The sequence below is a fragment of the Carica papaya genome, chromosome 3, assembly GCF_054855325.1.
Source record: "Carica papaya isolate Zhongbai chromosome 3, ASM5485532v1, whole genome shotgun sequence".
Classification (NCBI taxonomy): domain Eukaryota; kingdom Viridiplantae; phylum Streptophyta; class Magnoliopsida; order Brassicales; family Caricaceae; genus Carica; species Carica papaya.
Genome location: NC_142311.1, coordinates 12,647,467 through 12,672,653, shown reverse-complemented (window position 1 = coordinate 12,672,653; position 25,187 = coordinate 12,647,467). Strand labels below are relative to the sequence as shown.

Here is a 25,187-nt window from a genome sequence, read left to right as displayed (position 1 = left end):
TTCCATCCTTATAGTACTTACTAACTCTCCTTAATTATACACTTTCCTGTTTATTGTAAGTTATTTAGTTATCATTTTGTTTATTATTCATGTTCTAATGTTTTTACTATTTTTAATTTTTAGTTTTATTAGTTTTATTTAAAATCTCTAATTTAATTTAAGAATATGTATTTTTTTTTTGTTGATCTTATTTTATTTGTGAAAGTTATTTTATGTGTTCATGATCTTATTGGTGAATTTGCACTATTATTAATTTTCTACTCAAACTATGCAACTCATCATACCATCAATCATCAATCATACAGTATTTAAAACATGCAATCTTCATTCAAAAATCAAGCAACAAGCAAATGACAAATTAAAATATACAGTATCACTATTTTTCAATGTCTTTCACTTACCTGATTCCTTAATTTTATAAACTTTACTCAAAACTTAATTAGGTTTTTATTTGAAAACATTTTTGAAAATATACAAATGTGGTTTCGGGATAGCTACTAGATATACTTACCTTCTCGGACAACTAAGACATCGATTTACGCTCCTTTACGCTCTCCCCAATCCCATGGCCTATGTGAAGCTATATATCGATTATTAGATATCTTTCTTTTTACCGAAATAACTTTATAATTACTAATAACTCACCTAGATTTCTAAGTCTAATTACTCAATTTACCTAAAATCAATCCAAAATCTAACTTAATGAATTAACATGAATATATAAATTTTTCGGAATTGGCCTTCAACGAGTTCGGGATTCCCGAAAGAGACGCAACCCACTTCGCTCTAGGAAGTAGTTGGCTGGCATGAACCCCACGGTCATCAACGCGGTAACCCAAAATGGTATCGGGTTACGATTCTCTCCACCTCCCGACTACCACTCCAATGTTTTTTTGGTTCACAACCGGAATATGCATGTCATTAAAAATGAGTAATAATCGAAATGCTACGAAACAAAAGGGCAACGATTTTACCTTTGAATTCGAGATCTCTGAAAATATTCAAAAGAAATAAATAATAATTAAAGTGCGAAAGCAAAATAAATATTTAAGGTTTATATTCTTTACACAATAACTTAAAGTACTAATTAGTGTTCCGGAATTCACCATTTTGAAAGGAATGCAATGAAATAAGAAAATGAACGGAAAATAAAAAAAAAACTAGTATTCTAGTCGCAACCCTTTTACGGATCGGGCTCTGGATCATGTTCCTCTTGATATGAAATTGTTAAATAAGGGATGAACTACACTAACCTAGTAAGAAGATCACACTATATCACCAACACAGAAATTAAAATTGGCAGAAATCATAAAAATAACTAATGGAGCACTAAATTAAGCAAATTCATTTATCAATAATAAAATTATTTACCGTCTACTTACTATAGTGAGATTTATAGAAAACAACCTTGAGAAAATAATAACATTATATATATCATGATTCCATCTATAATTGTCAACATAACACATATTATACTTTCATATTCAAATCATCAAACAATAATTGCCCTTTTTTTCACCAGCCTGCTGGTATCCGTGGGGGTTCATAGGGATGTTCCCGCTACGCATGAATCTTTTCCTTTAACGCTCTCAATTACGGGCCGTCCTCATATCTCGTCCGGTATGAGCCACAATTACCAAACCTCAATACTCGGTCCGGTATGAGGGTGAAGCGGGTAATCACCATATCTCGTCCGATATGAGTCCCAAATTATCAAATCTCCATACCTCGTCTGGTATAAAACACGTTCATGATAGGGTTCCTTGTGTACCTGGTTCGTCCACCATTTTTCAGGATGTCCAGTAAGACTGTCGTTTCATCCAATCACTTAATCACATAAGTTTTTCGTTTACTTTTAACGTTCATTTTTTTTTAATTTAACCTTAAACATGTAAAACAACAATATATGCATTCAAAGCTATAAAATAAATCAATAAAGGCACTATCATGCATTTAAAACTGTAAAAACAATCAACAGAGAATAGTTTCCGGTTCTGTCTCTATTAATAATCCATAATTAATCCTGAACATTTCTAACTTATATAAAATACTGTATTTATTGTTAATTAGACTTCAATTCTATAACAGAGAATAGGGTTAGGGATTCTTACTCAATTTGGTGCCCGAAAGGTTAAACTGTTGACTGCGTCCACTGGGGATCCTCAGATTCTCTGAATTTTTCTTCAGGAATCAAAACGCACTATAAGTACCTACAAATGTCTCAAACAAACCCAAAATCAATCTCAGGGCCCACTTGGGCCAATTTTAAAATTTTGGCACGGCAGCTCCGCCATGCTCTGACGACGGCGCCGCCGCCCGCGGCTTCAGTCCACCTCGGGTTAGCTGTTTTTGACTGATTCTGCATCAATTCTTGCGAGAAAAAACGTTAAAGAACATCGGTTGGTCGAAAAAACACAAAAAAAACTTAAACTCACCGGTGGCGAGGTGCTCCGATGCGACGACTCCTCCAGCTCACATTGCGGTTGGGTGTTTTGCTCCAGTCAACATGTAGAAAAGAAAGAGTCTCATCGGAGGCGTTTTGTAAAATTCTCATCTTTTCTGGCTAACAGCCGGTCTTTTTGCTCTGATTTGGCCATAGATGTGTTTAAATTTGAATTCAGAGTAAAGAAAATTTTTTTTACCTCTTTTGGCGGTTGGAAAGAGCTCCGGCGCAGCGGCGGTCTCTTTTGGTGCGAGTGGGGGTTATTTATATCCATCCGCATTTAATCTAAGTCGTTCATCGTATTTGATTTTAACCGTCCGATCGCGATTAAATAGGGAATGAATCTGAACCGTTCATCATGATCTAATCTAAGTCATTCATCGCGATCCAATCTGAACCGTGTGATCGTATTTAAATCTAACCGTTTGATCGCGTTGGGGAAGGAACGCATCCAGACCGTTCATGCTCGTGGGAACAGATATAGACCATTCGATCGTGAGCACGCGGATCACCTGTGTGGCCTCCCATATGGCACCGCGTCAGCGTCCGCTGCCACGCGGCGTGTCCTAATTCATCGGGCCTGTTGACCGGGCATCCGACGTGACAAAATTTCTTTAAATTATATTTTGACCCTTAATTTTCTTTCAAAAATACCTCAATAACCCAAACTTTCACCCATTTTTCTTGAAATTATTTTCAATTTTATCATCCATCAAATTTATTTCATTTTTACTCCAAAATACAATTAAAAAAATTAAAAAATTGCATTTAAATAAATTTAATTCACATTAAGTTTAAACTTGGGCATTATACCACGCACCACCACATGAGTCACCGGAATAGTCACGCTCTACCGCACATGCCACTGTAATAGTCACGCTCTACCGCACATGCCACTGTGATTAGTACACGCCTCCGCGCGTACCAACAGTAGATCAAGCCACACCCACCTCTTTCTTCTCTCTTTTTTTTTTTTTTTTTTTTTTCTTCTTTTTTTTTTTTTTTTTTTTTTTTCTTTTTTCCCCCCTTTTTTTTTCTTTTTTTTTCTTTTTCTTTTTTTTTTTTTTTCTTCTTTTTTTTTCTTTCTTTTTTCTTTTTTTTTCTTTTTTTTCTTCTTGCTTCTTCCCTGTGGTTGTTTCTTCTCTCCTCCGCCGTGTCCACCATTGCCACTACATCGGATTCCTTTGTTTCGCGAAACCGCCGCACGCAAAGTCCCCTCCGCCCGACCACAAACATTGCACACTTCTTTCCTCCACAGGATCGCTGTACATCGCGCCGGTTGTTCAAATTTGCTTCCTCTCTCGACTTCACTAACCCTCGGCCGTACACTGCCCACCATGGCCGTCATGCCTCCTTTCTTTTCCCTTCTCCTCTTCTTCTTCTTCACCTTCTTCTCCTTCTTCTTCTTTTTCTTCTTCTTTTTCTTTTTCTTCTTCTTCCACCCGACGATCTCCTCTTCTCTCTCTTCCTTTTCCCCTCGCACGCCTCTCTCTGTCTCTATCTCTTCTTCCCGCGACGTCTCCCCTTCCGCCTCGTCTTCCACCTTCGCGACCGCCGCACACTCCTTCACCTCACACGGCCAAGGCTCTTCCCCTCTCTCCTCTCTCTTGGCCCCGATGCCGCCTGGACTTCCCTGGCGGCTAGGGTTCTTCTTCCCTCTCCAAGAGCTGAAAATGAAGCTCTCATATTAGCTTTTGGGAGCTGTCGAATCTGCAAGACAGATCTGGGCCATGCATTTTCAGATCTCGCAACGTGTACGCACACGTGGCTGAACGACCTAGCCCACCCTGACACCTCACCTGCCAAGGTACCCTGCATTTTCAAAATTATATTTTGACCTCATTTTTTGTGTTTATTATCATTTAGGTCTTTATTACTTAAAAAATGTCAACAAAATTTAATTTTTCTTCATTTAAACTTTTATAATTTTAATTTATATAATTTTATGCTTAATTAAATTTTTAAATATAATTTTTTTCAAGTATGAAAAATCATTGTTGTTGGACTCAATCCAAGACAAATGAATAAAAAGGTTTATAAGGAGGAAGAGAAGGGTTATTGATCTTTGTAAGATACTTTAGGGTAGTGTTTGATTTGATATGTTAATAAAATATTTGTTAGTAACTAAAAATGAATTTATAAATCTTTTGACAATGTTTTAAGATTGTTACATATTTGATAAATAATAAAAACTTGTACTTAAGGTGTTTGCTCTTTAAATATTTTGGTACCGATTGGGAGAAAGAATGAAATAATATTTTACTATTCTTTTTTTTTTAAAAAAATATATATATATTATACGATATTTTTATTAAATATGTATATAAATTAATGCAATATAAATTTTATTAATAAAATAATTTAACAATTTATTTGTTTATTAGATTGGTATAATCAAGTACAACGGGCAATCGGGTGAATAGTTAGTGGACCCGGGTCTAATCCAACCCTGTTGTATCTGGATCCGGCTCCGTGTCCATCGACAAAGAATTAGCCTTTAGTCAACGCTAGGCACCCCCGTCGAGAGCTCGTCTATTAACAGTCTCTCCCACCCACGACCCATCGTCGTCAACAACAAAACCCCTAAGCCCTAACTTTAAGTTTTAAGCTTAAGCTTAATTACTTTGCCACCAAAAATGTCAACTCCGTCTCCATCGCCTTCATCACCGCCGCCGCCACCCTCCCCTCCATCAAATTCAAACCCTCAACCCACCCCAGTTACCACAATCGCCGCTACCAAAAAACCCCAGCCTGTCCCCTGGACTCACCTGGAAACCATCCACCTCATCCAAACTTACCAGGAGAAATGGTACTCCCTCAAACGCGGCCAGCTCAAAGCCAATCAGTGGGACGAGATTGCCCTCACCGTCGCTGCCCGCTGCGGCTACGAATTCTCCCATCACCCCGCTAAATCCCCCATCCAGTGCCGCCACAAGATGGAGAAGCTCCGCAAGCGCTTCCGAGCCGAAAAGCAACGGTTTGGACGCTCTTCCCCCTGGCACTACTACCAACTCATGGACTCCCTTGACCGTGGCCCTGTGCCCCCTATCGCTGCCCGCCCCCTCGCCCTATATCCCTTCTCTGCAAACGAGGCGCCCGATTGCGATCACAGCGAACCAATTTACGAGGATGACGATGAAGATGATGAAGAGGGTAAGAGATACAGTAAGTCCAGGAGTATTAATTACATACTGAGGAGGCCTAGTCTTGTAAATAGGTTTGCAGGGAATGGTGAGACCTTTTCTGGGTTTGCGCAGAACTCGTTGAGGAAGCGGAGAATTGAGGAGGAAGAGGAAGAGGAAGGGGAGAGAGGAAGAGGGAGAAATGTTGGATTTGAATTGGCTGCAGAGATACGAGGTTTCGCAAAGAGTGTACTGAGGGTGGAGAGGAGAAAGATGGAGATGATTAGGGAGACAGAGAAGTATAGAATGGACATGGAGAATAAGCGGATTGAAATGATAATGGATTCACAGAGGAAAGTGATTGATACGATCCAAAAGGCTTTTGGGCTATTGCCAGAAAATCTAAAGTCCGAGCAAGAAGTCTAGTTGGTGAAGGTTTCATTGGTAGTTGCATTATGATAGTTTAAACTTTCAAAGCATGACTTTCTTTTTTCTTTTTCTTTTGGAATGTTGTTTATAATTTGGAGTACGAATGACGCAGTTGTATATGTGTAACTGGAAGCAACTAACATAGAGATATATATAGATATATCCGAACCCTGTTCAATGTTTAGTTACTCAATGAAGCAGTTTAAAGATCAAACTTATCAAATTTGTTTGTTCAATGATGGAAATCTAGGGTATCTGATATCTGTTATGATGGGGCAGCGTTCAATTTATTATATTGAAATTGTAAAAACTTAATGCACAATTACGCCAAATGCAATTCCCAATTTGCGTTCCGTGTGTTTTGTCTATGCCTCTTGCATCCCTACTATAGCCAGATGGTATGTACAGAAACCTCAAGTTTTTTACTTCTGAGGGATCCTTACTAGTTCTGATGTTACGCATTTCGCCATAATGAGAACAGTAAGCTTTGTTGCTTCATTATATACTTGACGCAGATTCTATGAGATTCAGGCCAAGATCTGCAATTTGATGGTTGTTGGTCGTTTTCAGACAAGGCAAAAACGGGACAATGGTGCTTCAGAATGCTCCGAATGATTTAACTGAATGAGCGCTCTTTTTAGGTTAGTGCTAACACAATTCTCAGATGTACCAGCATGGCAATCAAGACATAAGGATGGATGGGATCGAAGTTGAATTTGAATAGCATTTAGTAAGTTTCGATAATAAGCATTTTAATATTAGTGTTAATTTGAAACCAAGATATTTGATCACAAATACGACGAAGATTTCGAATTAACTAAGTTCTGATCTTAAGACTCACACATGTTCTGGATACACACTTCTTAAAGCTTGATCGTGTAATGCAATCAGGTCAGTTCAAATCAGAGATCGTAGACCTGATGATAGCATCTTATGATTACGACTCGCAGCCTACAAGGGATCCAAACTACTCAGATATGGGTGTTAAAAAAATTATTGTATTGGATCAACTATAACAAAGATATGATATGGTTTACCGAGTAGGGCATGAACTATGACCAAGATATCATGCAGTTTCTCAATTAGGGCAAATTATTGATTCAGTTCTTAATTTATAAGCAACACAAAAACTCAGTCTTGTTCTTTTTAGTCCCTAAACTTTTTACAAATTTATTTTAAAATATAATATTTTAATAAAATACAATTAAAAAAATTAAATGTGTGATAAAATAGAATTAGAATCGAAATTCTGAAAGAAATTATTGTATACCCCTTTCTTATTAAGATTAACATTTAATTATTATAATATTTATGAGTAAAATAAATAAAATTTAAAATTTTTCATCAAATAGTTTAATATAAACAAGATTACGAATTAAAATAATTTTCAGTTTAAGCACCAAACCGTAAAAAGGTAAATAAATAACATCTAAACTATACAAAACAAGAAGTTCAGAGATTAAAAATAGAAATTCTTTATTCAATTTTCAAAAAAAGACTGTGCAGATACTTCTCTCGTAGAGTTTTGATCTGGATCAATTAAATAAAAACACAGAACCATGCAACAACTTCTCCAGACTTTTCAACCTGTGGTCCAACTGTTTATGCGCAGCAATTCGTACAAACATGTTGTATGTTCAAAGGCTACCTGCTCGAATGTCGATCCGCCCAGAAGTCAAGTTATCGGTAAACATATTACACAGACAAAAAGGTCTTTATACGATAAACCTGGTTACTGCTGAAGAGAACACCAGTGTCCAAACCGTTTACCATCATCAACAAAGTCCCCGGCAGTTTCTGTATCCTCTAAATATATACACACATATATATATATATAAACACCCAGAAAACTAATTAGCCTATGAATAATAGATTGTTCTGGGACACCAATCTGTCATTTACTCCAACAAAGTTGAGATGATAAATTTCAAAGGCTGTACGGCAGGAAAGGAAATGGAATACCCATTAAAGCTTGCTGCATTTGAGAGACTACATAATACAAGTATTTTAGAGGCCACAGTCGGATGCCAATCACTTTTACCACTAATCATTTTATACACCAGAAAGAAACCTTGTATTCACAAAATTTTCAAAGGCCTTTTGCCTGTAACAATGATCACTACCCACTTAATCTGAAAGGTAATAGTACATCCACTAATCTACTGGGGCAAAACCGAACAGGCACCCTCTGCCCATCTGCAGAGGGAAACCAGAGAAAAAAAGGGGCAAAAAAGGTACAAGAAATGGGAGAGGAGACTCCTGTACAGGTACCTCTATATCTGTCTCCATTCTCCCAAAAATTCTTAGCCAGCGGTAATATACATACTTTCCCCAAAAGGAAAAAAAATGGTCTACCAGCATTTCTTTTGCAAACTGATGACCCCACCGGCAAATAAGAATCACCACATCCTTCTGTCTTGTAACCAGCTCTAACCTGCAAGCAATTATGGTTGGATTAGTCATCTCCTCTGTTAAGAGATAAATCAACAATGTGAAGAGCTGGCCGCTCGCCCCATACACCCACCCACCCATCCACCACCAAAAAATGCTTTCCAAAGTTCCCAACTTGATTACAATCCAAGGATGAAAAAACCACTCATGGAACGTCGAACAAGAATTTGGGGCTAATGGATAAAAAAATATATAAACGAGGAAACATTCAAAGAAAAAGTATTGAGTGACAAAAACAAATATGTTATGTTACAGAAGGTAACTATGGATAGCTATAGTGAAAAAATAAAACATTACCTGTACACTGCTGTTATGAGGGCATGCAAACCCAATTCTTGCTGAACCGACTCTCAGCAGGATGCTGCTCAATCCAGCAGACTGCTTCATTCCACCTTAGAATTAGAGGGCCTGATATACAAACTTCCTGCTGCTGGTTGCAAATGTTGCATTTGTTGATGTGACTGCTTCTGTGACGGCAACTGGTGTTGGTTGGACTGTTGCTGCTCTTGCTGCGGTAGTTGCTGTTCTTGCAGTTGATACTGCTGTTGGGTTGGTGATGATTGTTGCAACTGTGACTGCTGTTGCCACTGTGCCCCCACATGCCCATGAGAGGACAAGCTACCTGATAGCTGCCTTTGGCCTAACCCTTGGCTTGCAGATGGTACTAGATCAGTCCCAGTGGCATTTGTAAGCAACGGCCCACCAATAGATCCCACTTTAGATGTATTTGGCATGCCAGATTCATATAGAGGTTCTGAAGCTTTCCATTGAGAACCGATTGCTGTAGAAGCTGCAGGAATTATGTTAACTGAATCAATACATGCCTGAGGCGCAGCTACAGTAACACCAGAGTTCCCCTGGGAAGCGCTCTTCCCAAGCGGGTCAGCTGGAATTTGATCAGTTTGAGTTTTACTTGAGGAATCAGAATTCCCCTGACGGTTCTGTGGAACCATTCTCTGAGCAGCTGATTGTGTTTGATTGACCTGTTTTTGGTGTGGCTGACCCTGAAGCTGTGGATGCTGGTTGTTAGGAGCTATAATTGCCGGCTGCAAAATAGATTGATGATTGCCTACTGTATGACCAGAGGAGACTGGTTGAACTTGAGTGCTATTATCTGAATGTGAAGGCATCTGCTGAAGTTGCTTTGATGAAGGAGGTGTTGCACCAGAAAATACCTTTTGCTGTGGATGAGAATGATTTGAGGATTGAGGAAGTAATGGTCTAGAAGGTTGAACAGGGTTCGCACCAGAACCAGAATATAGACCTTGACTTTGCATCAAGTGCGTGATCTGCTCTCCCTTTTCTGCAGCTTGGCTTCCTGGGACCATAGGAAGACCATTTAGATGTGCTGGATCAACTGAAAAGTTCTGCCCCACTATGTTCGATCTTCCCATAACCTTCAAAAGTTTAGCTTGCTGTTGAGACTGTGCCTGCTGCCGTTGTTGAGGGTGCTGCCTGCCAGATTGAAACTGCTGCTGCTGTGGCTGCCGTTGTCGTTGCTTTGACATTTGATTAGTCAATCCAGTACCAAGTTGAGGATTCCGGCCCATCCCGTGATGTGGCAGCTGATGTTTCTGCTGATGCTGCAATGCCATGGGTGTCACTGGGGAAGATGCTGAAAGTGGCGCCATTGATAGTGGCTGAGAGGAAGGTTGTGCTTGAATTTGAGAACTATTTTGCAGAGGAGATGATAGTGGAAGCTGAGGTTGTGGTTGGACATGTGGCATCAAAGCACCAGATGCTGCAAACTGTTGCTGTTGCTGCTGCTGCTGCTGCTGCTGCTGCTGTTGCATATAACGCTGTTGCATTTGCCTTTGTCGGATTGCATAGGCTTGTTGCTGTCCTCCTGTAGCATGATTGGGACCTGGAAGATGAGGATGATGTGAATTACTCAGAGCATGGGACTGCTGTGGAGAAATCTGGTGCTGTTGCTGAGGATTGCCCGAGTATGCCTGCACAGGAGGGGAGGGTGTCTGATTAGGAAAACCAGAACTCATCCCATTGAATCCAGGAATTACTTGGCTGTTCCCTTGTGTAACCTGAATCTGAAGATCTTGTGCTATCAATTGCCTTTGATGCTCTGAATTACTCCCAGGCTGCAAGACAAATAAAAATTGCCATAATAAGATTAAATTACTGATGCACTACTGTAGCGTGGATCAACTATAAAGTAACACAATTTTTTGGATTGTAGATTACAGCATTAAATCAATCTAAATAACCAAGTTTCCTTTTCCAATTAGTCACTACTCCTAATCCCACGTTCAATTTCAAGGCAAGAACTGGGGTTTAAATCCAATCAACCCAATCAGCCTTTTTTAGAAGAAATTCAACCAAACCAGCTACTACCGTCCCCTGCTTACATAATTGTCTGAATCATACTTCTAGAGCACAGAATCATGGCTAAACTGGTGTGGAAGACCCAGAAAAAGAAGCCAGAGCTCAAATTTCGGGGCTTGAGATTAGTGGAAGCTATTACTCAAAAATGTATCTAACATTAACTTTTAGCAGGTTCCTCTAACCAAAGGAATCCTTCTTTCAGGGCACAGGTGACTAGTTGTAAAAAGGAAAGAAAGTTTTAAGATGCAGAAAACCAGAGAGCTCAACGAGAAGACTGCGCAGCATGAGAAAACAACACTCACATCAACTGAAAATAAGATCTGCAATAGTTAACAAAAGAATTGCCTCAAATGCCATTCATTCAACTCCAAGGTAAGCGTGGAGGTTTCAAAACCCTAAAAGTAGTCCACGAATCATTCACCAAAATTGCTCTTTCACATTTCTATGTGCTCCACTCAACACCGTACAACTCCTATACAATTTTTCTCCTCCTCAGAAACGCTTGAAGTCCAACCCTTAAGAATAAACATAGATTGTCCACTACCATGCCAACAAAGATAGCAGCAGTGAAACTAAGGATCTGGATCTCAAACACTAATTGCATAAAAACCAACAGTCCAATTGCTTATGCATTTTAAGAAAACAAATATTTTTTTTTAAATATAAATGGTAACATATATTAGTAAGGCACCAAGGGGATGCCGCCCATTTTCAACATTTACAAGTCTATTAACAAATCAATCAATTCCGCAAAATCCTCCAAAGTAACCAAATGATGATCTTGTAACAAAAAACCAACAGTCCAGAACCATCTGTTCTTTAAGATATCAAAACCATCAACATCCTCAACCACGTCAAAAGCCCTCCGATTCCTCTCCTTCCAAACAACCCAAAAATAGAGAGTGGAATAAAGTCCATCGGTTTTCCCCTGCTTTTAACACCCTTCCAAGCTCAAATTTACTCCCTCACTGAAGCTGCCCAACTGATACCCAACAATCCATAAACCATGGCCCATAGCTTATAGATCATCAGACAACACAATAGCACATGCTTACAAGTCTCCTTGTCACTCTTGCAAAAGAAACAAGCATTAACTAAAATGTTTCCTTTCCTCTGCTAGCCTCCCAAGCAAAAAAAAAAAATCCAAAGAGGAACTCTAGTCTTCCGAATCTGCCTAACAGGAACGCGAGTACCATCATCATTGCACTTGTACAGCTCTTTGTTGAAAGATTTGACCGTAAAAGACCCATTGAATATGAGGCACCACTGTGTACATCAGTGCTACCATCCAATAAGATGGAAGATAAATTCTGAAGGAGTTCCTCATTTTCACCAATCTCTTAATCATTAAGAAATCTCGATACAAGCACCTAAAACACCCTCCCACCACACTCTCTATTCTTTCAAAGTTAAGTAATATGCATAAAATATCTCTTTTGATAACTTGAGAAGATGCAGACTCCTTGCTAATTGATACTCTACACGCTTGCAAGCGAATCCCCTACCAACTCCTACTTTGGTGCTTAGAGGCTAGAGGGTTTTGAGATTCAGCTCTCCTTCCTTAATTTGGTGAGGGTGGCTAATAATTATTAAGGCTTGCAAACTATGAGGAAGCTTATTTCCTTCATATCAACAGCCATCACTTGGACAGTTTGAAAGAAATAAACAAGAATTTTCTATGGCATTATCTCTCCTTTTGCTAGCATTAGAGATCACTAGTACCAAACCTTGAGTATTTTATTAGTAGTCACTCTCTTAGCAGCAGAGAGTATTAAGGTAACCTTATTGATATTTTCTTTTCTCTGGATAATATGTAAAGCCTCTGTAGTGGATGGATAGAATCCCCTATTCTTTAAGAAAATAATTAAGATGATATAAATAATCATGCATAATTAAAGTAGCCATTTAATTGGTAAAAGAAGCACAGAAAGTATATAATTCACCCGTATCATTTGCATAGCTTCACGAGGTCTCAGCATGGAGTTCCCTTGCCCAGAACTAACTCCTGAGTGCATATTCACAGGGCTTGGCATTCCCGCCATACTAGGTGAAAGCATATTTGCAGAAGTCAACATTGTCGATGAGGCCACTCCCTGAAAACTAGGCCTTGATATTGGCATGCTTCTATTCACTCCACACATCATGCCCATACCATTTCCACCAGGTGCCATACGGAGACTGCGATCAGCTCCAGAAGCAGTCCCAGGAACAGATAAATTTGGCTGCTGCATGTTTCTCCCAGATAAGATTTGGTTATACTGCTGCATCCTATGCTGCTCCTCGACTGGCAAAGATGCCCTAGGAACATTGTATCTACCATCCCTGAGAATAAAAATCACAACATAGCATGCAAGTTACAGACAAAAATTAATAAAATATATACAAAAATGAAGCTACAGAGGCAAAAAGGAAAAATATACGTAAATACATTTCACAGATAATACATATAAAAGCAAAAGTATGCTCTTATATTTAATCTAGAAATCTATTAGTAACAACAAGCTACCTATTAGCACACCTGACAGGGGTATTGAGTGGACCAGGTGGCGATGGCAAGTTACCACTAAGAACCATACCAGAAGATCCCTGCAGCGAGGAATTTGTAGGAAGAATTGATGCTACAGATCCTTGATTTGATATTCCAAGACCACCAGGATGTGAACCTTGAAACCCTAGAGATACAACTTCTTGACTCACCGTTGCATCACAAAGATCAAGTGGCCTTCATCCAGAGAATACAAAATAGCACATAAGAATTGATGGAGAGCGATATCATACCCCCATTAATAAAAATTAGGCAATAAACTTACGTTAGGACAGATCCATTCAGGTTATTTGGGCAGACTTGAGAAAGAGCAGCTACATGTGAGTTGTGCACTGGTACTATCTGTTTCTGGTCCTGGTTATCATTCTATGACAGAACAAGCAGTAAGACAACCATTGTAGGAAGAAACTCATAAGCAGCAAGGCAAAGAAGAAAAATAATTTCAGAACCATTTTAAGTCTTTAACTTTAATCCTTTATATACAATACCATAAATCTGTTTAAACTTCAGTATAAGGAGAAATAAATTGTCTTCATAATCTAATCAAGAGAAGCAATACACAGAGACACCCATGGCCCATCATGGAATATTTTTTTTCTAAAGCATGTATCTCGCTGCAAATACATGCAAGTATGTGGATATACAGCAGATAAAAACATGCATATGCACTATTCTTGTACCAAAATTAGCATCAACTTCAAGATGGCACAGTCACTTAAAATATAGTCTCACAAAAACAATTGAAACTCTTGACTAACATGGTTAAACAAACAGCAAAAGATATTATTCTAAACTGGTGCAGACCTGCCTTTCAACTTTTCTGAAATAAAAATATAAATTAATATATTAACAGACACCAAGGGAATGTTAACCCATATACACCGTACTTACATATTTACCAAAATATCAATAAGATCTTTGAAATCCTCCATAGAATATAGAGAATAAACCAAGATCAAAAATTCAAGACTATAGAACCATCTATTTCTAATCCTATCAAAATCTCCCACATCATCTACCCCCTCGAAAGCTCTTTTATTCCTCTCCTTCCAAATTACTCAAAAGATGGTAAGGGGGATAATGGCCATATTTCATACCATTCCACGCCCAGATTTCATCTCTAATGGAACCTGTCATCACCCAACTGATTACCATAAACCATAGCTCATAGTTTGTATACAACCGGACACCATAAAAGAATATCATTATAAGATTGTGTATGCCTTGTACACAAGTAGCACCCGTTCACTATAACCATTCCACTCCTCATCAATTTATCAATAGTCAGAATGAACCCCCTTCCGACCTCCCACAAAAAGAAAGCCACTCTGGAAGGGACCTTCCATATTTGTCTAAAAGGAAACTTGGAACCAGAGCATTCCTGCTTAGATTCTTGTAGAATGATCTGAACGATCTGATTAAAAAGAAGCTTGTAGTAATAAGACTCCACAGAGGTTGATCGTTACTGCCATCCAAAGTTATGAGACAAAATAGTTAGGAGATTCTCATACTCATCAATCTCTCAATCATTAACATTTCTTAGAACATTTACTTGCCTCACTCCCCCCCCACCCCCCACCCCCCAAAACACCCTACTTCTCTGAAAGAGTCACTGATCAATCTTTTTGTTGTGCTATAGCGAAAATATGAGGTAAGGGCTCCACTTTCTAGCCACTGGTCTTGCCAAAAACTTTGTCACCTTGCCCACCCTCCATTTAATACAGGTCTGGAATTTGTTCCCCCCATACATATTTTTTTCCACATTCCTTTCCCATGCGGTCTTGACAGTGTTCTGGTGCACCAACCTTTGTCATCAGTTCCAAACTTGCTTCTATCACCCTTATCCACAGCATACCCTCTTCTTTCTTAAATCTTCAAAGTCATTAACCCTATAGGGTCATGTTCATCTCCATTAGGGATATTAACCCCAACCCTCCCTGGAGTATTATTGGCTTCTTAATCTCCTCCCAGGCTACCAAATGATATCTTCTTCTTTTCTCCGAATCGTCCTATAGGAATTTGCAATGTGTAATTTCTAATTTCTTTGCAACACTCGCCGGAATAGTCAAGAGAGACATATAATAAATTGGTTAGTTGTCTGACATGCTTTGATGAGCATAAGTCTCCCTCCTAAGAAAGAAGAGCTCTCTTCCAATTTGCTAACCTCTTCTCAAACCTAGCCACCACCGAATCTCACATCCTCACCTCTTTATAGTTAGCCCCCAACAGCAAACCCAAATATTTAATTGGCAATTTTGCAGCTTTGCAACGCAAAACCCTCACCAAACTCTCAGCATCGCTCTCATCACCCAATCTAACCATCTCGGGACTTGGTAAGATTAAGCAGACCTGCCTTTTCATCATAAAATAAAATGTCTTCCAATTACCAACAAGGATCTATGTGGTTAACCTTCAATATGGACCCGTAGGCTACTTACCATATGCAACGTATACTTGAAACCCATAAGAAAAGTATTGAAATATCACCAGTGAAATTAGTAGAGAAAAAAGCGGTGTCATATTATCCAAATGTCATAGTCATTGAGACAGAGAAAGAAAATATGAATACTGCAAAGGGAATATAACTAGCAACAGTATCTCAACTCCACAAACAGAACTACAGCATACTCGAAATTGTGAACAAACCTGACTCCTCCGATAATGTTGCTTTTTTCCAATCATGATTATTTTCTCAAAATGTGACTTGAGAGTGTCCTCTTCCATCGGCCATTGCAATCGCTGAAACAATTTGCTGGCACTTCCCTGCATGTAGTGTTTTGAATAGCAATGAGAACAGATGTTTAACTCACTATGGAATGCATCTCAATCAACACATGACATTTACTGTCTTACCAAGAAGCTAAGTAAAAAAAGAAATAGACTGCTATAAAAAAGACCTTTGGAATGCCAGGTAATGTAGATGGATAAGACTGGGAAGATCCTGAATCTTCAGCGCTATCAGCTCCATCACCAGCACCCCTATCCATTAGAATTTTGTGACGCTCCTTGCACTCCTTTGGTTTACGGAATATACACTGGATAGATTCCGGAAATACATAAGAGCAGAGTCATAGAGAAAGAATATAAAAGAGGTCAAATAATCAAACATCTTTCAAGATATAAAAAGCAACGCGAGTCAATCTCGTCAAGATCTAAAAACAAACACAAGACTAAATATCCTTCAAGATCTAAAAAGCAACAGAAGATAGTTCTAAATCGAAAATTAATATCCACGGATATAGACACGCAAAGTACGCCCTGAAAAACAACAATTATGAGACAGTATCGAAAAGAAATTTCAACCACATATACTAACCTTAAATTGAATGGTGCTGTTTATGGCATCGCTTACAAGCTCCCAATTTGGACCCATATCATGCACAAGAACAATAAGAGCCTAAAAAATAACAACAAGAACTTCAGGTTCTTAGCCATAACTACAACAGCACCAAAGAAAGAACCCATTGACGATAGAAAAGATAAAGATACCTGATCTTCAAATATTGACCACGGGCTTCCAGAGCCTGGCTGGCTAGTAGAAATCTGCAGAAAGGATAAAGGCTGAAGTTTCTAGAATAAATTTATTTAAATAAGTGAAGAAAAGTAGGCCACCAGCAAAAGATACCTTCAGCGCTTTAGCTTTTCTGCCCTTATCCCGGCCAGCAATAAATTTTATAATTTTATTTGGGTTGGACATATTACTCATTTGGGATGCTACTGGAGAAGGAATGGACCCAGTAATTGGAGTAATGTTATCAAAAGTATTTTCATGTGATTGCTTCATTATCTTTGGCTTCTTCAAATTATGCTGTCCATACAAGCCTTAAAGACACAACGACAATCAAACATGTCATGGATAACAATGAAACAAATATGTATCTCTCAAACTAATTATTAAAAACAAACATTGGCAAAAAGGGGCTTTATTAACACTGGTACCATTTGATTCAAAATGATGATTCTCCAATCTCTTTTTCAAATGATCCCTCTGCAAAACAAGAGAAGGATAAAGACTTGATTACCAATAGAGCAATATTTATCCTGTAAAGCTAAGAAACATCCGAGATGGATCCATCAACTACATGCATACTTGCACAAACACTCTTAATATCAATTCTGACCAGATAAGAGACCTTATCAACTTTTCAACCACCCAACTTCTTTCCCGGAAAATATGACTCAAGCATCTCTCCTCTTTAGAATTGCTTTCAAACCGCATGGTTCATCCAGACTGAAGCAACAGACAACTGTTATATATTTTATTATAATTCTCTCAGAAAAATTTCTCCCCTTTTGAATTGCTTTGAAACTGCCATGGGTCATCCAGAGTGAAGAAACAGCCAACTGTTGTATGTTTTAACCAATTATTATAATTCTCTCAATGCACTCATTTCTTTGTCGCACTCGCTCTCTACACATTTTTTTCAACTCTAAAAATTCACTCGGCTACAGTATTGCTTGTTGCACTATCCTTGTTTTTAAGGCATTGAAAAGTCAAAAATAATCAAACACTAGAAATAACTCCCAAGCAGTGTTCTCATAAGAAAAGACATTATCAAGCTGAAATTAGGAGTACAAATATACAACCATTTAAAGGGCAGGTTGGAAGGAAGGGGATAGAACAAATTATCATGGTAAACAACTATCTCACTATATAAAAGAGTAGAAACCTGTTCATTATGGACATTTGAATCAAGCTGCCAACCCTGATCAAATGCAGAAGCCTGCAACCAAAAGAGTTCAAGCAACTTAACAGAGGAGGTATGAGAAAAACATATACAAGCCATAGACAAGTCCCAAATGCAAGTTGGAACATAAACAAAAGTCCTGGATACCAGATGCTTGGGCTTCTTTTTCTTCTTAGGTTTAGCTGATGTTTCTGCACAATCATACGGTAACTGTTTTTCGAACTCCCCAGCTGACTCAACCTCCATACTTTTCTGAATATGAAATCCACCATGCAAGGTACTCTGGTCATCCTGAAAGGAATTAGTATCTCCACTTGAGGCATCTGTCTTTGCAGGAACCTGTAAACTTCCGGCAGCTCCAGCACCAAAAGTACTAACAACTCTCTGTCTGGATGCAGTGCGTATGCGTTTTGTTGGAATGTAACCGACATTAAGACTATTTGCAGGCCTTTTTCCCAATAGCATAGATTGGTGAGACCCATTTGAGTAGTTGCCATAAGGAACATCAGCTCCAAGTTCGTAGGATCTGACATTGTGTGATTTCATTAAGTTCTTCCGCTTCTTCTGAGTGAATTTTGATGATTTGTTACCATCAAAGCCTCCACCTAAATAATAAGTACTCGTTTCCCCTTCATCCTCCTCATATACACTCTCATTATATCCAAACTCTACAGTTAAATGGATCCAGTAAATAACACAAAAAGTCAACAAACATAAAACTCATACCAAAATAGCATTAAGACTACCTGCAGCAACATCATACATCGAGGTCTCAACCTCTTCTTGCACGCTACTTCCAGATTTCTGGGAAAAGAGAAACTAAAGATTAAATAAATAAGCTGAAATATCTGAAGTACTTGAGCAATCAAGTTTGAGAATATGTACAGTTGGAAGCAAGAGAATGCACTGGGATAAACTAATAACTCTGAAATGGAGAATGAGAATGACCAGAAAAATAGTATCTACAGTGGTGGGAAAAAATGCAAGGGCTTGTCAGCCTAGTTTATCTAGCAATGTTATCATCAGTAGAGATCGTTTCCCAGTGTTCCATTCTTCTAATACCCATAAATTTACCATGCTGGTAAAAACATGCACAGAGAAAAAATATTCCACCACAATTAAGTAGAAAAAAAAAATTATTTACCTCAAACTGTACTACATGAGATTCGATCGATTTTCTATAGATTTCAATTGCACCCAAGGGAACTGCATAGAAGAGGCTTTCCTGAAAAATACAAACTCACTCAGTACTGAATGCTGCAGCACAATCATGAATACTGGAAAATACAGAGGATGTAATATACGAGTGTTGCCTCTATGAGCAAAACATAAAATAAACAATTACAAATAAGTTCTCTTCTGATAACATCTTGAATCACTCTGTTGACTCCCAACAGAAAGACAAGGAAGTGTAGCAAACATTAACAAATAAAGTGAATCAAATGGCTGGGAAAGAGACACAGTGCATACTTCTGTGAGATGATCATCCCAAGACACATCCATTATACCAGAATCAGATATCCTATCAGGAGTTTTTGGTGCTTCTGCTTGGAGATGAGGAACAGCAGTCCTGTTATATTTCAAAAATCTTAATGCATATTCCCGAATATCAAGAACAGTATTCTTCCCAGGGTTATGTAGCTTGAGCACTTTGCTTTTCTCCTGCTTGTAACCAAAACATAAATTAACAACAGATTAGTCACTATAAATAGCAGACAATTATGAGTTTCCAAGAAAAGAAATGTGAACAACAAAGTCCTAAAACATGAATGCAACCAGAACCTAGACCAAGTGAACCTATTAGCTAACAGAAAGATGATCATATTATCCAAATTATGGGAGAGTAAAAAAGTCCAAATCAAATTATAAAAGCTCAAGGACCTTCAGAATCTTTAATTAAATGTCAAAGAATTGAGGTCAACAGAATGCAACATGCTTTGATTTATTGGACAGGAACTATATCTAAATCAGGCTGAACAAAAATAATAAAGTTAAAGAGAAAAATGGGGGAAAAAGGTTTAAGAAAAAAAAAACAATGGGATACGAATATTAACCATTCCCAATAAAAACCACCAAAAGAAAACAAGAAAGAACACATGGCCTTCTCATGATTAAAAATGAAAAAGAAAATTCAAAGCATGACTAACAGCATATAAATATTTTAACCTTGCTATCAGAAGCTTCATTTCCACCAACCAACTTATGTCGACAGTCTTTTGTACGAATATTTGGATCCGCATTATTTAGAAGCACCTCTGCTGAATGCCAGAACTGCATCACAGCGTCAGCCAGCACAAAAGCTACCTTTTTGAGCTTCCAATGCTGACTCTGTCTTTCAAATCTGGACCGAGAAGTAAAAGCGACCCGACGGCATATTTGAGCAGCAGCAGTCATTTTCCAGAGACGCTCCTATAAGAAAAGATATCGTAAATTCCATATAAAATATAATTCTTAATTCCAAATACATGAAAGGAAAACATACTTAAAGAAGTAAAAGATTTGCATTACAAAGTTTTGATTGAATGGTGTATTGATTGACCCAGACCTGTGCAAAATCATTTGCCAGCCAAGCCATTTCCTCAAGGACGAAATCCCAGTGAGATTTTCTATGATTCTCCAAAGGTAAATTACCAACAGATAACTCAGCAATTCTCTTCCGCTTAGCCTGTTACTATGTTCTATCAGAATGTTGAAACTTTTAAAAGGAAGATGGAATTCCTTCCACGTTTTACATATACAAGGTCATAAACTGAAAGAAAAATCAAGAAATAACCTCTATAATCCGTGCCTCTTCCAAAATAGAATCTTCATGAGCCTTATCCGCTAATTTCAAGGCATTACTTGAAACAAGTTTGGGGTCAGCAGCAGCAGAATTTGCTCCAGTTAAAGTGGCCTTGGGAATATCATGAGTACCAGTGTTGACCATGCCTCCAGGAATGCCAGTGCATAACTTTTCCTTGGTGTTCCATGATGATACCAATGAACCACAACCTTTTCCATCAGTTTCCTGCCGACTATATTGATTTTGTCGCACTACCTTCACGTTGGAAGAACAATTTGCCTCATCTGGTAAATCAGGTAAGGCACTCTGAGTATCACCTTCTACTTTGACAACAGAACCATTGCCAGTGTGGTTTTCATAAATAGAAGTATTGCCGTCATTGGCAAAAGAATGGCTGTCAATAGCCTTGACCTCATTCTTTTCATTTACTATTTCACCACTGGTTAAATTTGGTGTCCCTTCTACTACTGATGACTTATTCATAGGAATCCCATTAGGATCAGAATTTTTCAGATTAATAGATACATCATTATCATTATTTACACCTACACCTAGGCTGTTACGAGCACAAGAGGAATCCGGAACTAATCTCTTTGTACCAACTGCTGAATTGCTACTTTGACCATCATTAACTAAGCTTTTTCTATCTCCTTTAGTCTCTTCACACCTGCCCAGCTGGTCAGAACTACCCTCTTTCTCAGCTCTTACAGCAGCTTCACAAAGTGGGAATCCAGGACCAGCTGAAGCTGCCTGTTCTCTTCTTCCATCAAGAACAGATTCCCTAGAAGCCATGTCAAATGAATCTTGCCGAGCACCAATACGTGAAATTTTATCATGCTGGTTATCTGCCCAGCTTTTGGAAGCTGTAACATCCATATTGTTTTTGGATAGACAAGCTTTGGTCAGGCTGGGAGTCTCTGTCACAGATGGCAATCCATCCAACTCTATATTCAACTTGTTATCAGAAAATATAACTTTTGGATTTATATCCCCGTTTGAAGTTGCAGAGTTAAGGTTAGACGCAGAGGGTAAATTCTGGTCCTTCTGACTGGTTGTTTCAGATGCTAAACCCCGTGCATCCCTCGTCCCCCCACGACCTGGTAAAGAAGAACCGTGACTGCCACGAGTCTGATTTATATCTGTTGAACTTGATCGTGCAGCATCACGATTTATCTTGGATCGATTCCGACGAGCATATGGGCGAACAATTGCAGAATCTTCTGATTCCTTGGCATTTTGTGTGCCATCCAACTGAGAAGACAGTTCTGATTTTGCGATTCTATTTCTCCTACTAAGATGTATAGAATTTCTTCCCCCCTCAAGCAACTCATTTTCACCATTGAAAAGCAAGAGATTATCAGCACTATTGGGTTCACAAACTGTAAGCACCCCAGGTCTACCACTACTCTCAACAGAATCACCATGAGGTGAGGCTGTCAAGGCAAAACTACCTTTTGCTTCACTGTGATAAAGTATAAGGGGAAGATTAGCCAGTTCATACAGAAGAAAAAATAATAATTAAATAAAATAAACTATGCACCAGAAACGCACAAGAGAAAAAAGAATATACCTGGCCACAAAATGTTCTGCTTGCTGATCAGTGAGGGAAGTAGACTGGACACTAAGTGAAGTTGCGTTACCGAATTTAAAATCCAAAGGATTTCCACCCTGCATTGTAGAAAATTTTTAGTGATCAACAGAAAAGGCGGTTAAAAATTTAAGAAGGAAATCAAATTTGCATACTTTCTCAAGAAATTCTAACTCTCTTCTTCTTTCCTCGCGAACATCATATTCTTGCCTGTTAATGTTCGAGAAAAAGTAAAACATATTCTTGTCAACCAACAGGTTTCAACATTTAATAATTATAGAAAAACAAGAAAAATGAGAAAAGAGTAAACAGTTAGAGGGAAAATAGAGAGAAAATTACCTTAGCTCTGCTTGTGCCTTCTCAATTGCAACTCGACGCGGAGAGGTTTTCACACCAACTCCAACTCCGCCATCAACAACCCCTCCCATGGAATCAACCTCAGCATTTACTAGGAGAGCAGATCCTGAACCACATCCATGCATCCCTACCTTAACACTTATAAGCTTAGCCCTTCCATCAATTCAAAGACTTATCAAATTCCTAAAAGTAGAAGAAACATCTTATAAGTTCTCTTCTTTTTTTTTAAGCTACAGGAGGGGTGAGACAAAAACAAAGAAAATTTAAATAATCAGAATTAAAAGAAAGCTACCATAAATATAGATAACTGGAAAAAAAACTCCAGCCGTATAAATTCATGTCAAAGTCACTCAAGCTGGTATTTATCTGAAAATGGTAAGAGCAGAGAACATACAACAATTGGGATGAATTCTGTCTCGCAACCATATATGGAGAATAAGATATGAATTTCATGTTTGGACATGTACACGTGTCAGAAATGGTTAAGGGACTAGATGAGAAACACAGGAAAAAAAAGTTGTGTACATCACTGAATATGAGTTTAAATATTATAACTAATAAAGTTAATGATAAACAAGTGCTCATGTGCCAGTAGAAAAACATATATATTGAAACAGGTGCCTATATATAATCTAACTTCCACAATTTCTTCAGGAAAATACATATAACTCTTATAATGTTACACTAACTCTCAATAAACTAACTTCACGAAAGTAACAACTCTGAAGTAAAAGGTGGCAGAGGTAAACATGAATAGTGTGTTAGTCTAGCATCTAGCCGTGCCAATTCTCAGCAAACACTTATACATCATATCTGGGAAATTCAATTCTTGTCTATGCCTATACCTCTCAAGCACATAGCATGTATATCAGATAAAAATGCAATTATTTTTATCAAAGTTTAATCCTACATTCCCTTATGCACCAGGTTCTGAGTTATGATTTATTCAGTAAAGGTAGTAAAGCAAGTTTCCCCAAATCAGAAAGAAAAGGCACTAAAACAATTTCAGTCTTAAGCAGAAAACATTTCTCCATTTACAACAATACGCCAGCATCAATTTAATTTCTCAGCAACCACAACATTTAGATGTCTAAAATTACCTAAAAACTAAATGATTGCCACCATATTCGTAAATGTGGTTAACGTAATAAAGGCAGCAAAACCGAACTAAATACATAAATGGTATTTGCTATGACAAAGAGAAACAAAAACTCATCATGCAACAATGCGCTTCCATACTTATAGCAACTAGTCACTGTTACTTATCCCAAAAAAAAGAAAAAAACATTCACTTTAAAATATGACTGAATTACACATCGCCAAACTATGTAAAAAATATTCAAGAAGATTAAATAATACTGCCTAAAATGAACTTTGACATCCTATTCTTTCACCTACTTCTGTTTAATCTGTTTTACTAAGATACCAAATCCGCTATAAATACCCATTACAATTTCAAAAGCTCCAGCTGCCAACCGTGATCTTAGGAGATTAAATTGGTAAAATTCAGCTCAATCGTCTAATTATGTTAGTCGCAAACCTAACAAATATAGTTAAACTAGTAATTTTAGTAGCCAAATGAATGTGGTGAATAAAGATGGCAATCTAGTGCAGGAGCAGTTAAAAGTTCAACAAAGGAAATGCATTGTGCATTATCAAATTATTAATAACTAATAACGACGTAACTGGGATTTTATACCACATGTAGATATCTACATGCATCCAGAACTCGTTGAGAAGCTCAAAACCAACAATTCTTATTAATTCCTCTAAGGAGCACTTAGGAAACATCTAGTGAAAGTTTACAATGTGTAGATAAGCAGTTAAATGCACATGCCACTTAAGTTTCCAACAGTTACTCTCATTTTAAATGAAATAAGTACTGGATAACACAAGCCAACGCGCAATCCTCAAGCATTCAATCAAAATGGATGAGAAAATGATAGCACGAGCATATTCGTCTACATTGGGCCCTCAAACTAAACCTAAACGCGTACAATCATCACAATTTGCATAAATACAAGCATTACTCGATTCTAGGGTTTTCAAGAACACATAGAAAAAGGAAAATTAAGCCAAAAATACCTGAAACCAAAGCAAAGCCAAAAATTTGGGAGCTAGGGCACGACACTGAAGCACCTGAAATCAGTTTTCAGTTCCCTCTCTCTCTCACACCTAGGGTTTAGAATAACGAACTCCCCCACGGTCACCCAATCAAAACTACACAAATTTTGACCTAGAACCTGAACCCTCCCCGCGAATGGCATCCATGAACGCGTGCGTCGAGTCTCTCTCTCTCTCTCTCTCTTTCTCTCTTTCTCTCTCTCTCTCTCGAATTTTGTTTTTAATTCCCCGTCCCCCTCTCTCTATAATTTTTTTTGCATTTCAATTTTTTTTCGTCTCTCTGTCTTCGAAGGCACTATGCGAGCGAGGACCTTTCTC

General features: G+C 38.1%; 2 protein-coding genes and 1 long non-coding RNA gene across 8 annotated transcripts; 1 reads left to right on the top strand and 2 right to left on the bottom strand.

The window, feature by feature from the left end:
* Positions 1-1,270: 1,270 nt before the first annotated feature.
* Positions 1,271-3,492, bottom strand: LOC148266712 (uncharacterized). The gene is made up of 3 exons (XR_015817807.1): positions 2,436-3,492; positions 2,112-2,210; positions 1,271-1,808 (listed from the first exon to the last, which is right to left on the bottom strand). It is a non-coding gene; the product is annotated as an uncharacterized LOC148266712 (long non-coding RNA).
* A 59-nt stretch (positions 3,493-3,551) lies between these two features.
* On the top strand, positions 3,552-6,217 carry LOC110821662 (Homeodomain-like superfamily protein). Its single transcript, XM_022051580.2, has 2 exons — positions 3,552-4,250; positions 4,828-6,217. The coding sequence occupies exon 2, from the start codon at positions 5,080-5,082 to the stop codon at positions 5,989-5,991; it is 912 nt and encodes a 303-aa protein (XP_021907272.2). The 5' UTR covers positions 3,552-4,250; positions 4,828-5,079; the 3' UTR covers positions 5,992-6,217.
* Positions 6,218-7,938: 1,721 nt separating this feature from the next.
* LOC110821661 (chromatin modification-related protein EAF1 B-like) lies at positions 7,939-25,187 on the bottom strand. 6 transcript variants are annotated; one of them, XM_088215893.1, is made up of 24 exons: positions 24,831-25,187; positions 22,728-22,928; positions 22,544-22,598; positions 22,371-22,468; positions 20,792-22,262; positions 20,564-20,683; positions 20,185-20,427; positions 19,489-19,680; positions 19,163-19,243; positions 18,765-18,837; positions 18,166-18,686; positions 18,001-18,054; positions 17,270-17,318; positions 16,956-17,152; positions 16,820-16,873; positions 16,647-16,727; positions 16,228-16,365; positions 15,977-16,093; positions 13,596-13,696; positions 13,292-13,507; positions 12,729-13,107; positions 10,485-10,541; positions 8,743-10,397; positions 7,939-8,428 (listed from the first exon to the last, which is right to left on the bottom strand). In XM_088215893.1, the coding sequence occupies exons 2-23, from the start codon at positions 22,868-22,870 to the stop codon at positions 8,829-8,831; spliced, it is 6,009 nt and encodes a 2,002-aa protein (XP_088072019.1). In that variant the 5' UTR covers positions 22,871-22,928; positions 24,831-25,187; the 3' UTR covers positions 7,939-8,428; positions 8,743-8,828. The 6 variants fall into 6 exon arrangements, with proteins under 6 accessions (XP_088072019.1, XP_088072014.1, XP_088072015.1 ...); XM_088215888.1 differs by having other exon boundaries at positions 8,743-10,541; XM_088215889.1 differs by having other exon boundaries at positions 8,743-10,541; positions 22,728-22,872.

What these genes read in the sequence shown, in the direction of transcription:
- LOC110821661 (XM_088215888.1), bottom strand. Translation starts at nt 22,870, where the DNA reads ATGCATGGATGTGGTTCAGGATCTGCTCTCCTAGTAAATGCTGAGGTT. An exon ending in ATGAAGCTTCTGATAGCAAG is followed by an intron (nt 19,681 to 20,184) that starts GTTAAAATATTT and finishes GGTTACAAGCAG; the next exon opens with GAGAAAAGCAAAGTGCTCAA. An exon ending in CTCATGTAGTACAGTTTGAG is followed by an intron (nt 18,838 to 19,162) that starts GTAAATAATTTT and finishes TTTAATCTTTAG; the next exon opens with TTTCTCTTTTCCCAGAAATC.
- LOC110821662 (XM_022051580.2), top strand. Translation starts at nt 5,080, where the DNA reads ATGTCAACTCCGTCTCCATCGCCTTCATCACCGCCGCCGCCACCCTCC.